A 17,809-nucleotide genomic window follows, 5' to 3' on the forward strand; every position below is an offset into this window, starting at 1 on the left:
AGTTCTGTGTCGCATCCTCCCTCTTGGCTGTGTTTCCTGATGTGTCTTTTCGCATTATTAGTTATTAATTTTCCAGTTTAGTTTTGTACCACCTTTTTTCCCATTCAGCGAATATAGCTGCATTTTGGGTCGAAATCCAGTGTTCCACCTGCACACAGCCAATTTATGAAAAGAATGGTAGCATTTTATAAACTTCAAGACAGATGTCAACTTTACTGTGACGTCAAAATGTTCTGCAAAAACCCAAATTTCTTAAGAACAGAAAGAGCAGTTGTGACCTTTTGTGACACAGATACTGAATTCCTTCAAAGTCTTCGGTTTAAATTATATTTGTTTTTGTCTGTGGACAGACATGGATGCAAACTCTAATTTGACTGGTTGGTAGACAAACATCCATGAGTGGGGTTTTTTGTTTTTTTCTTCCTTTGTTTCTATATGTGGTTGAAGAACATTCTATGGTCACTGTCATGCCATGTTTATTTCCCCTTTCACTGCAGCAGCTTTGCTTCTCTAAACTGAAGAAACCACCTTTGTGCAGAACAGCTTTTTCCTTTGAGGAGTTGTTGTTGTCTTCTTTTCATTTGCACTATAGATTCTTTTTACACGACTAATGATAGGGCATGGTTGGAACATTATTTGCTTAACATGAGAAGTATAATTTTAATCTCTTGTAACGGGTTTTAATGGTTACATCCTACAGTTTATGTTAAACAATAACAACAATAATGGGCGGTGCTACCAATCGGAGGAGCATCTTCATGTGGATTTCTAAAGGTCTGAATTGATTTTTAGATTTAATGGATCAGGCCAATGACGTAACCTTTTTAACACTTTTTTAACCAAATATAATCTCCATAGCAGAGACTAGACTACTGTTTACCTAATTATAGATGAATAAACTGGAATAATTACGTTGTTAACCCTTGGTAAGTTGTTGCCAAAGCAGAAGTCAAATATCTTCAAAGGTTTAGGTCTGAGGAATAAATCTCACCATAAACACCACCTGGTACCATTTCTGGAGTTTTAGACTTTGCTGATGGTATTTGCCTAATGTTGCTGAATTGTGTGGGGTTTTTTTTCGTTTTTTGCATAGTTATATTACATTGACCTTTGCCACTGTTTAAACTTAACTATTCCTCAGATGCCTTAAAATATAATTCAACCATGCACAACAGTAGTTAAATGTAAAAATAAAAATAGATAAACATGGAAGTTCCAGGTGGTGGAAGACTGAGTGAGGCTGGCTATGAATTGGGACCTGTCCAGACCTGTTCTAGCTCCTGCTTCCAATGAGCTGTGCATTTAGCCCTGGGCCTTCCGGTGTGCTGTGTGAACGTGTTTCTAGGCTGAGAAGAGCTTGGCTGTGTTGTATATATTGTAAATAGCTTAAATAGACCCTTTTTTTTGTTGATCTGGTAGCTGTAGGGGTGGGAAGTCGTTTTCTTCTAGTACATTTGGGGATTCTCATTATAGGTAAGGCAGTTCTGTTTCATTTCTAGAGTGTTTTGTTTGTTGTTTTTGCTATGCCCACCCTGACACTTGCTACCTTTTGAGTTTAATAAAAACCTGGTTGTTGTAAACCGTAATCCTGTGGCAGCGTTCGTTTTTCCTTGGCAGCAGGGAGTGTGGCCATTTTAACTTTCCTTCTTTTCTTTTTCTTTTTTGTGTTGTGCTCCGGTATCCCACACGGCTCAGACCTGTAGATACAGGTCTGCGTTATCATGCACAGCTACTCTTCCAGAGTTCAGGAATAAAAAGTATCTTATTATAACAGTATCACCAGGCTAATGTATCCCTTGAGATTAGGAGCATTAGCTTATAGATTTTGGCAAAATAAATTCATGTAAACTTTTGCTTATATAAACTGATTTGGCCTTGCCTGAAATTATTTCTAAGATAATAATCCATTAAGATGACTTGCACTCCCAGATTTACCTCTTCTGTTAGGCTTCAGTCAATTATCTGTTTGTTTGTTTGTTTGTTAGTCAGGAAGTATGATACTATAGAATGACATATGAGGAAATCCTATGATTTTGTGCTCAGTGTCAGATCAGGAGTTACATGGTTATTAATATTTAGAATTTTCTTTTCAATTCTCTTTTTTCCAGCAACGTAATGTCTTCCAATGCATCTCTGTCCACCAAGGACAATGATGACATCATCATAAGCAACATCAACTTTGTCCTCTACACAGTGACCGTTGTGCTCGGCATCACAGGAAACGCTGTGGTGATCTGGATGGCTGGAATCAAACTTAAGGTGAATACAGAGTGTTTTAAATATCTAATTTTGTTTGTCAGTAATATCTTCTGTGTCTCAGTGAAAACGCCAAAACGCGGCAAATCCCCGTTAGCGAGTTAACGTGGATCGGCCCAGGCGCCAACGCATTAACGCGCTAATGCGTTGGCGCCCAGGCCGATCCACGTTAACTCGCTAACGGGGATTTGCCACGTTAAAGCGGTTATGATGTTAACGTTGTATTAACGAGATTAACGCTGACAACACTACTTACATGTAAATGCAGAAACAAGAATATGTCAAACACTATACTCATGGAAACACACTCAGTGACAAGTTTATCTGACACTTAATAGAGTTGAAAACATCGCATTTTTATGCTTAAAAAATGCTGTACAAAACTCTGTTAAAAAAAGAAAAAGCAAGTAATAAGAATCCTGTAAGTCTTTAATGTGAATATCATGACTAAGTACAGTACAGTATATCTAATTTAAAACCCAGAATAAGGCCATATGTTCTTGAAAAAACAACATCATTAACATAAGTGGTTGCTAGTAACTAAGACTTATGAATAGTATTGTGCAAAAGTCTTGAGTCAAACTTAATTTCTTTATGTACAGTATACAATACATCTGGAAAGTTTTTACAGCCCTTCACTTGTTCCCTAATTGCCCATGTTTCAGCCTAATTACACAGTAGATTAAAGTAATTTTTCATGTCAAAATTCTAAACGAAAAACCACATAATGACAAAAAGTGTGCTTGAAATTGCCAGGATCCTGGCACAAGCATTTATTCAGCTTAGCAGGCAAATTCCAGGCTGATAGATGTCAGTGACTTTGCTTCTCATCTGTTCTTGAGTTCCTTTAGATCAGGGGTGTCCAACTCCAGGCCTCAAGTGCCAGTGTCCTGCATCTTTTAGATATTACCCTGGGTCCACACACATGAATCAAATGATTAGTTCCTTATCAGGCCTCTGGACAACTTCAAGACAAGTTGAGGAGGTAATTTAGCCAATTAAATCAGCTCTGTTGGATCAAGGACACATCTAAAACCTGCAGCACACCTGTCCCAGAGGCCTGGAGTTGGACACCCCTGCTTTTGATAATGGCATGTGATGCTGTCTGACATCTTTTAGGCTACTTAACTTTGTCAGGTAGATTCTATTTAAGTGATTTTATACATGTTTTGCATGTCATTACCCTGCATGGACGTCTAAAACTAACACATGAGTTAGGGTACGTTTTTATTGTGCTATGAAGTTCCTTTTATATCCGCAAGAGCAACCTAAGTTTATGTGCTCTGGGAACTGGGTTTGGGCTAAAACACACCGTTTTACAAAGTGACATAATTGCTATTTAACAATATTAGTTGACACCAGATTTTACATCCACTTATTCACATGATCACTAGATGTGTGCATAATGCATGCTGCTCTGTTTATTGATAAATTGATAATGACTGTTTGGGGGGATAATAATATCAATGTCTGGTTACTTGCGTCATGTAAATAATATATTATTTTACTTTGTCTCTTCTGTCTCTTCAGCCAGCAGTCAACAATGTGTGGCTGGTGAATCTGGCGATAGCAGATCTGATTTTCTGCTTCACACGAATCTTCTCCATCATCCAGATGAAGTTAGAACGGTGGCCTTTTGGTCTCTTTCTCTGCCAGTTTCATGGTTTGTTCAAACACACCAACATGTTCTGCTCTGTCTTCCTGCTGGCTGTGATCAGTCTGGATCGAGTGCTTTGTGTCCGTCAGCCCATCCTCACGAAGCGTCGACGCACCCTCTTCGCAGCGAGGGTGGTGGCAGTCTGTGTCTGGATTATAGCGCTTCTCTTCAGTATTCCTTTCTTCACCTTCCGCAAAATCTACATGGACAACAACAACCAAACTAAGTGTAAAATGGTGTGGGTGGAGAAGCCAAAGGAAAACAAAAACACCAAAGTTGCTCTCTACTCCATGCAATTCATATTCAGCTTCATATTTCCCTTTGTGGTCATTCTCATCTGTTACATCCTGGTTGGCCTGGGCCTCCGACGCACTCGTCTGTCAGGGAAATCTCGGCCCCTTCGTATATTAGTATGTTTGGTCATTGCCTTCTTCCTGTGCTGGGCACCTTATCAGTGCCTTCTATTAGTAGACATTGTGTATAATGAAAACAAAGTGGTGAAAAAGTGTTACTCTATAACAAAGAGCATTGCTTACTTTAACAGCTGTGTGAACCCGTTGTTATATTTCTGTATGGGGCTAAAAGTCAAGGAGGGGTTTAGACAGAAACTCATGAGAGTTTATAAAAGGGCTCTGAGAGATGATATGGATGGCCAGATGGCTCAGCCAACTGATCCCTCTTTGGATTAAAGCTCTGGGTTAAAACAGAGAGTAGGCGGAAAAGAGTGGATGTAAGTAAATTTTACCTTTCCCAAGAAAAATACATGTCCTTATACATAACCATTAATATAATATTGAAATGCTGAAATAATTTTTTGCTTCCATTATATGATCAAAACCAGTATTTCAGAGTGAAACATAAAAGGTGGGAAGACTACAGTAATGATAATCGGTCAAATTAAAAGATTTATCAACAAAGGCTCAACAAAACAGATGTGTGAACTCCTACCTTTCACTAAATCTGTTTCACCATCACTATACTTAAAGTCAAGTCTTAAGAACAGTGATAATTTGTTTGTTGTTTATTTATTTATAATACCTGGAAAATTCATATTGACACCAGAAAATTCACCCTCAATCATTACGTCATATTTTACATATTGTATATTATGTTTTTTACTTTTGCTTTTTTCTTTTGTTTATCTATAATTACCTAATTATAGATAAACTGGAATACTTAGAGTTGTTAACCCTTGGTAAGTTGTTGCCAAAGCAGAAGTCAAATATCTTCAAAGATTTAGGTCTGAGGAATAAATCTCACCATAAACACCACCTGGTACCATTTCTGGAGTTTTAGACTTTGCTGATGGTATTTGCCTAATGTTGCTGAATTGTGTGGGGTTTTTTTCGTTTTTTGCATAGTTATATTACATTGACCTTTGCCACTGTTTAAGCTTAACTAACCCCAGCATTAGCTTATAGATTTTGGCAAAATAAGTTCATGAAAACTTTTGCTTATATAAACTGATTTGGCCTTGCCTGAAATTATTTCTAAGATAATAATCTATTAAGATGACTTGCACTCCCAGATTTACCTCTTCTGTTAGGCTTCAGTCAATTATCTGTTTGTTTGTTTGTTTGTTTGTTAGTCAGGAAGTATGATACTATAGAATGACATATGAGGAAATCCTATGATTTTGTACTCAGTGTCAGATCAGGAGTTACATGGTTATTAATATTTAGAATTTTCTTTTCAGTTCTCTTTTTTCCAGCAACGTAATGTCTTCCAATGCATCTCTGTCCACCAAGGACAATGATGACATCATCATTAGCAACATCAACTTCTTCAGTCTCAGCTGACAGCAGGTTTCCCCAACTTCATAAAACTCATAAAATTTTATAGTGGTAAAAAAAAAAAAAATACTATGAAGATAAAAGCTCCTACTTACCTACAATGAAAAAAAGAAACAAGAAAAAAAGTGTTTACTTGTAGCTTAAATGCCTTTTTTATTTTAGAACCCCATGTTACACTCAATTAAAAATGGCATATTATGTAATCAACTTTTCAACCAAAATACCAGATGGACTTTTCAGACCATTACAGGAAGCTTTGAAAAATATAGAGCACATTTATTTACATGTGTTTATGCCTGGCCTGAGTGTATACTGTATAAATAATTCCGCACCCAGCTATCTTACTGATCTCCTCAGCTTTTATACCACTGGGAGAGCGCTTACATCAGCAGGCCAAAAGCTCCTGACCTTGGCTTAAGACCACAGGTGACCACGCATTCGCCTCTGTTGGACCCTACCCTCTGGAATAATCTCCCCGAAACTATTTGCGTGTCTATTTCAATTCAATGTTTTAAATCTCAATTAAAAACTTATTTAGTGTAGCCTTCCCGGCTTCCTAGAGCCCGCATTTTGTAAGTGTGATTTAACCTACAGCCTTTTGGCTTGTGCCTACAATGCCTGGTGTTAGTTGTGTCTCCCACCTGTCAGTCTATTTGTATCTGTTATTGATCTTAATTGGTTCTGTGAAGCACTTTGGCATACCTCTGTTTTTTTTGTGCTATATAAATTGTAATGTATTGTATTATATTTAACCTCACAGGACTTTTAAGATCTCTTTTAAGATCTCAACTATCATTGTCTTACAAAAGGGAGTCTATGTATACATCTGACAAGATGATACTGCTAATCTTCTTGCAGAGATTTATCTCCAGTGGAGGACATATAAGAAGGTACATCCCTTCCTATCTCTGTCCAGGTGTTCCACAGGTTTCACAAAACTTTGTCGAGTAAGGTCAAAGTAAAGTTTTATAACATGTTAACATTTAACATGATGTATCTTTTTTTTTCACCAACTGTTGTATAGTTCCCAATACATAAATTTTTTATACACACAAAATAAAGACAATTTATAAAAATTCTAGATATTTAAATATTTTGTTAAACATTGATCAACACTGCAACATATATTTGCCATTATAGTAAAAAGGAAATTCCTTTCTAAATGTAATAATCTGTTCTGATTGTAATAATCCATTGTGATTTTAATAACTTGGAAAAACCCTGGAAACTGTGGCGAACAGAGCTCAGTCGATCCAAGTTGGTACCATATTTTTCGGACTATAAGGCACACTTAAAATCCTTTAATTTTCTCAAATTGACAGTGTGCCTTATGATTGAAGTCTGGTTGTGCTTACTGACCTCGAACCGATTTTGTGTGGTACACGGTGCTCGAAAATCAAAAATCTGTCAAAAAATGTTTTAATATGACTCTGGTAAACTGCGAAGCTGCACTGCTTGATGGATTGTTGGAGTATTACCACTGTCGTAGTCAAGAGTTAGCTCGCTAGTATCCACCTAAACATGATATACAGTGGTCCCTCGCTATAACGCAGTTCACTTTTCACGGCCTCGCTGTTTCGTGGATTTTTTTGTGTGCAATTTTTCTTTCTTTTTTTTTTTTACAGCGCATTGTGTTCTGCATCCTGATCGTCTGTAGACCACTGTCAATCAATCTCATGTACAGTACAGAATGCATTCAGCGTGTCAAACTTCCACAAATCTTTGATCGCTAGCAGTGTCAATCTGAAGTGCTGTACTGTATGTTTGTTTTCTCCCCAACAAACACAACAATGTCAGCTAAACGTTTTGCAACGTCAAAGGCACCTGCGGTAGCACCCGAAAGGCAGGGTGAGATGCTAACCATAAGGCACACCGGATTTTTATACTACATCTGCTTTCTGGTGACCTCTGACTCAACATCGCTGTCCTCAATCTCAAAGTCCTCCATGGAGCTGTAGCTTGAGTCTGCATTAGAGCTGGAGCTATGCTGGAAGGCAATTGAACAAACATTAGCACAAAAAATTATTTCTGTACAGTTAAAAGAATACAAATAATCTGTCTATGTAATAAAGTTGCAAATACCCTTTTGCTTTGCAGGTATGACTTCTGTTTTTCAAGTTTCTTTATCGCTTTGGGTTCTGTGTCCACAATGGCTACATAAGGTATGAGGGTGTGAATCCTGAACACAATGAACACAAAATAAGAATGTTAGATTCTCTTGGTGAGTATCAAAACACTGCGATTTGATGTCAGAGGTCACCTGTGGTATAGCATCGCAAAGAACTGGATCACAACTGAAACTGCAAATCCCAAAATAAACATGAAGGCAGTTGGATCAATTTGGATATCATCTCCAAGTAACAGCGCTTTCAACCTGGAATCATAAGACATAAATGGTGCCCATTCTTGATAACACATCTTCCAACACTTACTTTGTTTCTCAGCTCTCGCAGCTCATTGGCCATCTTTTTCTGTTTTTCTTTGTCATCAGGCAGAGGTTCAAGATACTTCTTTTGAAGTTCTTCCCAGAATTTCTTTTCCTCCTGGAAAAGTTAGAAATATTTTTAAGGTGTTTAAAGCTAAATAAATAGCAACAAAAGCTTTAGAGGAAAATAATATGTTCATTAATGGAACATATCTATAGCTTGTAAAGTGCCATGAATTAAAGACATTTTTGGGGGGCAAGGTAAGCATTTCTGCATGTTAATGAACAGTAATTATTACCCAAACACATAAATATCATACTATACATAAGACCATCATCATTTTGGGGAGTATGGGAGTAATGATAAATTCTAGACAGAGGTCATTTAAGCAAGGCAAAGGAATTAATCAATAACACATGCACACCTGGTCGAGTAAGTCCTCTTGAAATGTCAGGTCACTCGACAAACTCTGGAGCTTTTCAATCCAGCCTGCTGAAAACAGCAAGGCAAAAATTATTTAATTGCAGTATATTTGTCTGATTTTAAAAACAAGCAAAAAAACTTTGCCAGGGTGTGGTTTGTGTCTCAGCTTCAATCTCATTGAGATTGTGAGACACGCCCATGTTCCCTAAACATAAAAGGCAAATTGTTCAAAGAAAATTGGCTGAAATTGTAAAGCTGGGAGTAATAGAAGAGTCACACATTAGCTATGTCCCAATTCCTAGGCCGCATCCTTTGAAGGACCAGGCTTTCGCGGTCTATGGGGGCCGGGTCCTCCGAAGGCCGGAAGTGCGAGGTTGTGAAATGGGACGATCTCCTTCAGATTTGCATCCCCAGCTGTCTCAGTAGAGTTTAATAAACTCAGCCGTCTACTCCTTGCTCACTAAAATATAAAAGGACATTGGAGTAAATTCTCTACCATCTCACACTTCTGTTTAATCAGCTTGACATTTATTCAGCTGTGTGAACTTTAATCTCAGCCAAACCGATTTACTCAGGAACAAATAAAACCCTGAAAAAAGACTAACAATAATATTTTTAAGCTATCTAAGTGACTTATATATCATGTTTAACCTGAATAGCAAAGGCTTGCGGGGAGTTTCAAAATGATGTGCCAGGAGTTTGCTGTTCTCAATGGCTCTAGTGAGGCTTAAACCCCCGGCTAACTATCGAAGTGGTGGTTAACAGATGTTTCCGAAAACGTTGGAGCACTTTTGCAAAAATGTGATGTCTTGATAAATTGAGCAAATATTTGAAGTTTACACAGTTACATTCTTGCCTGAAAATATCTTAAAAGTTTATTTTGTGACTCAGAAAGAGTAATATTAAAACTAAGTAGCTACCACCGTTGTTGGAAACTGGAATTGGCTGGGCCGCGCAATGAATTTTGGGATAGGATGGGGCACAAAGGATACACCCGAGCCATCCTTCAAATCGAGGGAAATGAAGGACGTATTTGTCGGCCCCATTTGGAGCAGCCTTTGAATTGGGACAGCCTTCATGGCCTGGCTGTGACATTATTGGCCTCCAAATGCGGCCTTTGAAGGATGTGGCCTAGGAATTGGGACATAGCTAGTGTGTGGTGTAGCCCCATAGTTCTCGTAGTGAAGAAAGATGGGTCTATACAATTCTTTGTAGACTACAGCAAGAATGAGGTGTCACAATTTGATTCCTGTCCCATGCCCTGCATTGAGAGCTCCTGAACCCGTTAAGCACGATGATGATGATCCAATTGGTAAAGTAAAGCCACTTGGCATCTTTCTTGGCAAAAAAAAAAGAGTAGCAGGTGAGCTGCACAGCTGTATAGCGTTTTTTGTTTTTGTTTGTTTGTTTGTTTTTTACAACCGGTAGGCGACGAAGTAACAACTGATTAAGGTCAACTTCCAATTACAACAGTAAATGAAAGGAAATAAAGTTTTATGGGTACGTTAATGGTATGCCAGTCTTTTGCTTGCATGATGATTAGTGTAAATAACATCTGCAGAATGTAGGTTAGATATTTTAAAGAGAAACACATTTATGCCACTCCTTTGATAAATCAGTCAGTGAACAGTCAGTGAATGTATTCCTTTTTTTTTTTTTGCCTGTCCTGTTTGGATCTTTAGCCATCAGAATTGTTGTCTGAAAGCCAAGAAAGATGACAAGTGGATTTACTTTACCAAGTGGATCATCATGGCCTTGCCATATTGGTCCATTTGATTGACCTTTATTATAATTATGTATTTATTGTATTTTCGTTTTTTAAAGACGGGACAGACATGACTGGGGGAGAGGACAGGGAGTAAGAATGAAAGAAAGAGAGGGAGAAGAGAAAAAAAGAAAAACAAACAAAACACCTGGATCACCTGTATGGAGATAAAAAAAAAACAGAAGAGAAAGCAAACAAAAAGAGCAACATAATAAAAACAACACCATCACAATAAACTAGCTAACAGTAGATACTAAATATTACATCTTATTGTGTTTTGTTTTGTTTTCCTTTTTTAATTTCACCTGTTGAGAATGAAAAAGGAAACAAGCAGAAGAAAATGAGAGCAACATAATAAACAACATCATGATGATCTATGGGAATATAACAGTAAATACTAAATGTTAAACATTATTGTGCAGCTCATAAGATCAACAGAACACAGTGTGCTTTGAGGTAGGAGCCAAAAAGGGTGTAGTTTGTGTGTGTGATCACCCGTGTGTACACCTGTGAGCATGGACACGCTGGTTTTTAAAAGGTTCCTTCATGTAATGATCTCTGGCCACAGCCCCGTCCTCCAGGGCATGAAGCCGGTATGGAGGAGATTAAAACTCCAGACATCCAGAGGCCCTCAGAACACAAGAGACCAAGGAAGACCAACAGAGGGGCAGCCGCGCCACTGTCCCAGAAAGAGCTGAGGAGAGTCCCAGATGAGGGCTCACTCAGCAGCCGCGGAGCAGAAGCCAGGGGGGGTTGCAGTGACGTGCCCGTGAGCTCCGCCGGCAGCCAGCCGTGCCAGAGTGACCGAGCCCCAGGCCGAGAGGCTGGGGGCACCCCACCCCCAAAGTGGCTCGAGCGAGCCCCAGGCTCCAGGCCCCAATAAGCGGCCGCCAAGAAGTGAGCCGGTGTGTACCTGGACGCCCATCCCCAGACACAAAGAACCACCAACGCACCGATGTCTGAGGGCGTCAGTGAATGTATTCCTAATCTAAAACTGCAATTGGAGATAATGGATTTCGATAGTGGTTATCAGTTTCGACTGTTTAGCCCGGCTATCTGCTTCGGGCTCACATGTCACGTGACACCAAGGCACATGCACAAACTGATCCCTGTGAGTGCCTCCCACACCAATCTGAGATGTTATTCAATAATAAAATGGTCATAAACATCTTACACATAAAAATCTATAAGAACATAAAATTCAACACACTCTGCGTCTCTGTTTATTTACAGTGTGATGCCAACAGATTAGAATTCTGAAACTGGAATTATTTATACATTAAATTGCTGTCCTACAGCCTAACAAAGGATTCACTTTATTAGGCTCGAAATCACTTCAGAGCAAAGTGATTTTAATTTTACTGATTGAACAGGTATTCTCTGTGTCTTCAGTGTTCTACTAGCTGCAATACCAGCATTGTAAAAGAGACTTGGCACCAGATTACATAATATATATAAAAAATAAATCGACATTTTCTGCATCACCAAATTAATACATACAAATTCTAGCAATGCAGGCACAGTTTGCATTGCTGTAAAATTGCAGCTGGGCTTCATTCTTTATGTTAGTAACTTACATCTTAACAAGGTGCACAAATAAAACATATAGCCACAGCAGATAATCCAAATTTATATCACACTTATTATATGCCATAAATTAAAAAAAACTTCTAGATGAGCCAAAACTCAGAACATAACCGTATTCTGACCAAGTTTTGTGTTCAGCATAAGTTACCATTGTGATTTATCCAGGCAGAAATAAAATAATTTTTGTACCACAGAAAATTCTTGACTTTAAGATCAACACCTTGCTTTGTAGCAGAGCCCTCACACCAAGACAGCCTGTGTAGAGTAGGATGACTGAATTAATCAGCACAGAGCTAAATGTCATGTCGCATTGTGACCTTATTCTTGTTTAAAGCTACCAGTTGTATAAAGATCAATAATTTTTTCACAGATTTCGTAGGTTTGCGTGCATCAACAGGCTCAGTTTGTTTTTGTTTCTAGCTTTTCCTTGTTTTAAAACTGCATTTTACGAAAAGTTGTTTGAAGGTCGTGGAGCAGGAAAGACCAGATTAGATCAGCTAAGTAGGTCAGGTGGGAGTGACCTGTTTGATTGGTACGGTTTGGCTACACAACAGAGTTGATCAAATCTAGTGGCAAATCGCAGAGCAGCCATATAAAAAATGTTTATTTTGCCAAACAACTTGCCTTCTGAGTCTATAGTGAATTCTAAAATAACTAAATAAATAATTGCGATTAGCCATTTTGCCTAAACATGGTTAAATCTGGAGATTATGGTCTAAGGAGCTTGGAAAGAAAGTGACTGAACCCTCATCCAGGATTATTTTCTTATAAAGCCAAATGGCCTATTGGCCGTGCACCTCACCACACACACCAAGGTGTGGAAAAAGGCGTGGGTCATTCTCAGCAGAGGTTTTGGTTGAAATCATTGTGAAACCTTGGAGGTTCTCAGTCATCTAGGTCAGATTGTTCTGCCACTATCTACAACTCTTGTGAAATAAAAAAAATAAAAAAATAAAGCCACAAACACACAAGTGTGTTGCTTCACAAGTCTAGCAAATGTCCTTTAAGGTGCTTTTAACATGATTTGAGGACGTGAGATCTGTCAAGCACAACAAATGCTGCGCGAGACATCTCTTACTCCCTCTTGTGGTCTTTTCTGAAAATAGTCACAAAAAACATCTTGACGCATGCTCAATCATCCAGGTAAGTACATCTCCACAAGTTGGTTCTGTTCATCTGAACGTTTTCTCCCACTGAAAACGCTACGTCCAGATGAACAGAATCAACTTTTGGAGAGTCACAAAAAACATTTCTGTGTTTGGTAACATCACTTCTAACAACTTAAAACCATTTCATTATAATCTTGTTACGGTCAATTACAGCACATACAGAAAAATCATCAACACTTTGAAAATAATTACCCTTTATTGAGGATTTCAGAACAGCTGCAAGTGTTTTATTTATTCTTTGTCATCAGCTGAAAAAAATAGTTTGGTTAGGAATGTGAAAACTGCTTCTACTTTAACAAACAACCAGGTGAGAGTTTAATAATTAGTAATTATGTTGCCATTTGTAGCACATGCGTAAAAGCCACATTCACTTTTATTGTGTGGAATGTAAAAATATTGAGATTTGGTACATTCAAACTAAACAGATATTAATCAAGTAGAACAGAGCACTGAGTCACTTCAGTGAGAGCAACACCAGCACTGTCTCCACTCTTTCACTCACCAAACCTTGAAATGAACAGAAGACCTGTTACATCTTAAACTGATATGGATTCAGATGGAAAATGTTTCTGACTCAGAGGGAAGTTACTTGTCAGCTCAGCATGTAGTTAGATGGCGGCCGGATGGTCGATGTAGTAAAGATGTTAAGTTGATACTGAGCCGTTGTACAGAAAGAGTCCACGTCCTTCCCTTTCCCAAAAATCCTTCCACTCATGTTATTTCTTCCAGCTGTCAGTTTCTTTAGTGGAGCAGTGTTAACAATCAAGAAGTTAACACTACTCCTCTCAAAAACCACAAAGTGGTTATACAAATCAGGGATGTGCGCATGAACTGCTAAGAAAAACAGACACTACACAACAAAAACATCAGTTTTTCCACTTTCCATCAAGTAGTGGCGTTTGTGCCAAAATACAACTCAATTTATATTAAAAAAAAAAGAAACAAACAAGGAAACACAGCTTTGACAAAAATAATCCACATGATCTCAACGTGAAAAGGCTTTTTTAACCGTTTGACCTCTTCTCTCTGTCTCTCCATCCCCTGTGCTGTAAGAAGTCTGTGCGCTCTGCAGCGCCTCACTCGTACTCCGCGATCAGCACCATCATGCCAACTCCGAACAGCAGGGCAAGAATTTCCATTAGAGACTGGCCGAAACTGGAGCGGCCCGCCAGCAGCTCTGGGAGCACCGTCACTGTGGCGATGTAAACGAACCCGCCAGCCGTGAAGGGCAGGATCCAGGCGGTAGCAGCGGCACCCACACCTTCAGCCAACAGCGAGCAAGCTGTCCCAGCCAGAGCTCCCAGAGCGGTCAGCAGCTGTAGACACATGGCCTGCAGGCAAGGAGGGAGAAGACAATGCTTCACTAATTTTCTATAGTTTTATATATATTTTTAAAAATCTTTTAAAGAGAACCAGAATATTTTGGTCCCCATTTTAATCCAGTATATAAATGTCTATTTTTTTGCACCACATACTAGGTAATCTGCACTAAAAATAAAAAATATATATATATTTAATTACTATTGAAAAAAATATTTTTTCTATTTTAAAGCTAAAACCAGAGATAGGAGTTTATTCAAATCTTACAATTAGCTTTAAATATGTTGCATATATTCCAAGAGTACAGCTGTCATACTGTGCATATATCAAGGGCTTTTATTGTGAAAGAAAAGTGCAAGAGGAAGCTTGTTTTGCATGTGTGGACCAAAGCAGCTTCCCTGTACATATCAGCAAAGAGCACAGCAGCATCACACAGTCAGGGTGAATTTGTACCAAAAATATTTGTTTGGCTTGTTTACTACTTTTTGTCCTTATCTGTACTCTAATTTTAATACCTGTACAGTACTCTGCTTTGGTAACTATTGTCCATGATGTAAATATGTAAAAATTGTGTGTGTTTCTGTTCCGTGTCTTGTTCTGTTTGTGTATGTGGTTTGGTTTTTTTGGTTTTTTACTGCTGATACAACCAAATTTACCCCTGTGTGACAACTGAAGGATTCGTCTATTCTCTCCATTTTCAGCACCACTATGGAGTTTTACAGTTTCACTCAGTTAAAAGCGCACTGAGAACTGTGCACAGAAATCCAAGGACTTTTTGGCCTCTATACTAAAATTCAAGAGTTTCATGGTTCAAAAGCACAGTTGCCAGCCAAACCACAGCAGGTTTTCCACTGTGTTTTATGGGGAAGGTGGAGCAGTGGCTTTACATATTTAATGACCTTGGATGCTGTTTGGGTTGTCATTTAGAGACTAAACTGACCACGAGACAAGATGTGTCAGTATGTGGGTGGATAACCATTTCCTGGTGAACACGCTTTACAGTTTAATTAGAAAACTGCATGTAGACAGGCTGTCTTTGTTTGAATAGTTCTTATTAATTCCTCCTTGTATGTAGTTGTTGTTTTCTGCTTGTTTATACTTTGTTAAGTATACTGACAAGTGTGTGTGTACACTGTGTCAACGACTTTGAGACTTTTTGCAGCTTTTTCATATTTGGTGGTTACCTTCCTCTTGGTGCAGCCAGACTGGACGAGGATGGCAAAGTCTCCGATCTCATGTGGGACCTCATGAAGCAGGATGGTGATGGTGGTGACGGTGCCCACAGCTGGACCAACCAGGAATGAAGCTCCAATTGCCAAACCATCAGTGAAATTATGTGTGAAGTCAGCTGCCAGGTTTAGGTAACCAGACACCTTGATATCTGCATTAGTGGAAGGAACAATAAAGACCCGAAGAATATGTAAAGTGTTTAGTGGCTCATGGATTGATGCAAACAATGAGCTTTTTATGTTTCAAGATTCCCACAAAAAAAAACATAAATAAGAACAACCCAAGAAAAATGTGAACATTCTTTCCACTGACACACACATTAAAAACTTGATTCCAAACAGATTTTGAAAGACCAAGAAAACATGTTTGCAGCTTGGTTCTGTTTTGTGTTACACACAGCTGATCTCTGAAGCTAAGCAGGGTCGGGCCTGGTTGGTACTTGAATGGGAGACTGCCTGGTACCAGTCTGTTCACCATCTCACATGTGAACATGTTCTGTTTTATCCTCAACTGCACATTTTTGCAGATTCCAGACAATCAAGAATCCAACCTCCGTGCCACGTTAATTCTATCCCAGTTCCATCTGAAGTGGGAATTTGGAAATTCAGAGTTCGCCAAAGGGGATTTTCCCCCTTAAAAAGTCAGAGCAGCCATACCACAACCCAACTTTACAATCCAAGATGGCAGCAGAATAAACAGTAGAAAATGTCATTTTTACTACCACTATTGTGTAGTTATGACTCGTAAAAATAAGCCACACACAGGCTGACGCACACAGTGACCAGGCTCTATCAGTGAACGTCCTGCAGCGGCATTTTTAAGAAGCTCAAAGAAGTGTGGGTGTGTGCAGGTTCAAATTCTGTTTGAAATCAGTTGCTTCAGCACAGTAACTACACTTCAGTGCTTCACCTGTACTCTTTTTCTCCTCTTTCTTTGATGGTTTCTGATCTTTGCTTTCTTTCTTCTCCTTCTTCTTCTTTTCTTTTTCCTCCTCTCCATCACTGTCCTTCTCTTTGGCAGCAACTGAAAAAGCCACACAGAACAAAGTTCAAAACACCTACAGAGAATATAGCTGGGAAATCTAGTGAACATGCAGTTTTACAAAAAACTTCTGAAATGAAAACAGCAACAAAATAACATTTACTACATGCAGGAATCTGGTTTTGTACACAACTGATCTTTCAGGGCAATTTAAAAGAGTTTGATCAAAAGAAGAGTTTCCTCCAGCGTACCGTGAGAGTGTCCATGGGAGTGTCCGTGGCCATGTCCTCCCTTCAGCAGACGCACAAATTTTTCCACCACTAGGAAAGCGATGATCCCACCGAGAACCCAAAGACCCACAGACATCATATGACCGTGGGCCGCTCCTATACAGGTAGGGAATAGGGAGCACTGCTTCATGAGCTCTGCTTGGCTTTAGAAACTTTTTCTTTTAAAATCACCGGCAAATAACCAGACAACACACTGGCAACATTAAAAAAAGGAAATCCCATTAATGCATACCGTGAGAGTGGCCGTGGTCATGCGACTCTTCAGTTGCATGCGAGTGTCCATGATCCCCATCTTCGTGATGTGAGTGGGGCTCTGTGCAAAACAAATATGACACGAGGAGACGTCAGAAAGACAAAGTGAGGATCGTGCTGCTCTGTTTTTCTCTCTCAGCTGTTTAACAAATCTAAAAGTTAAAACCAACAGAGACACCGAGCTGCTCATTTTACCATCACAGGCAATTATGGCTTTGACAGGAGTGCCAAAGCTGTAAAGGCACCAGTATACCCTCCGCATGGGTCGCGTAGCACGCCGCCGCAACATCATCACGCAGTCACTTCTATTTAGCCGCTGCAGTATTCTCCTGAACGACGGGTGTCGCCACTTCGACAATAACACCACATAAGTGCTGATACAGGAAGAGAAGAAGTCAAAACCAGACGCAAAGACTTTGCCCGACTACAACCTTACTTTTTTCCACAAAGTGTCATATTTTCTAACTGTTGCAACATCTCTCGCTGTATATATGCGTTTACTTTTTCAGTGCCCGACGTGCAAAATCACTGGACTGAATATCACTGTAATCAATTAAAAACTATTGTCTCTGTCATACGATCTTTGTGATTAAAGTGAGCATATTTGAAACACTTTATAAATACTTAAAACCTTCACTTACATAAACTTACAGTAAAAAA

General features: G+C 39.0%; 2 protein-coding genes across 2 annotated transcripts in view; one reads left to right on the forward strand and one right to left on the reverse strand.

Annotated features, from left to right (window-relative positions):
- Nucleotides 1-1,320: 1,320 nt before the first annotated feature.
- On the forward strand, nucleotides 1,321-5,649 carry LOC102212003 (formyl peptide receptor 2-like). The gene is made up of 3 exons (XM_005745211.1): nucleotides 1,321-1,473; nucleotides 2,109-2,259; nucleotides 3,787-5,649. Exons 2-3 carry the CDS (start codon nucleotides 2,116-2,118, stop codon nucleotides 4,600-4,602), a joined length of 960 nt encoding a protein of 319 aa, XP_005745268.1. The 5' UTR covers nucleotides 1,321-1,473; nucleotides 2,109-2,115; the 3' UTR covers nucleotides 4,603-5,649.
- Nucleotides 5,650-13,253: 7,604 nt separating this feature from the next.
- The window catches only part of slc39a7 (solute carrier family 39 member 7), a 9,345-nt gene continuing 4,789 nt past the window's right edge, over nucleotides 13,254-17,809 (reverse strand). The window contains exons 3-8 of the mRNA XM_005745224.1: nucleotides 17,345-17,498; nucleotides 17,130-17,243; nucleotides 16,859-16,993; nucleotides 16,536-16,649; nucleotides 15,581-15,777; nucleotides 13,254-14,407 (exon numbers count right to left, since the gene is read on the reverse strand). Coding sequence (XP_005745281.1) covers nucleotides 14,153-14,407; nucleotides 15,581-15,777; nucleotides 16,536-16,649; nucleotides 16,859-16,993; nucleotides 17,130-17,243; nucleotides 17,345-17,498 — 969 coding nt within the window. The 3' untranslated portion in view covers nucleotides 13,254-14,152. The remainder of the gene's footprint in view (nucleotides 14,408-15,580; nucleotides 15,778-16,535; nucleotides 16,650-16,858; nucleotides 16,994-17,129; nucleotides 17,244-17,344; nucleotides 17,499-17,809) is intronic.

This window comes from Pundamilia nyererei, unplaced genomic scaffold (genome assembly GCF_000239375.1).
Source record: "Pundamilia nyererei isolate P.nyererei 1_Seehausen unplaced genomic scaffold, PunNye1.0 scaffold00155, whole genome shotgun sequence".
Classification (NCBI taxonomy): domain Eukaryota; kingdom Metazoa; phylum Chordata; class Actinopteri; order Cichliformes; family Cichlidae; genus Pundamilia; species Pundamilia nyererei.

Excerpts from the sequence above, each read along its gene's own strand:
- LOC102212003 (XM_005745211.1), top strand. The coding sequence starts at position 2,116 with ATGTCTTCCAATGCATCTCTGTCCACCAAGGACAATGATGACATCATC. Across the intron at positions 2,260-3,786 it reads TGGCTGGAATCAAACTTAAG|CCAGCAGTCAACAATGTGTG; the intron begins GTGAATACAGAG and ends CTGTCTCTTCAG.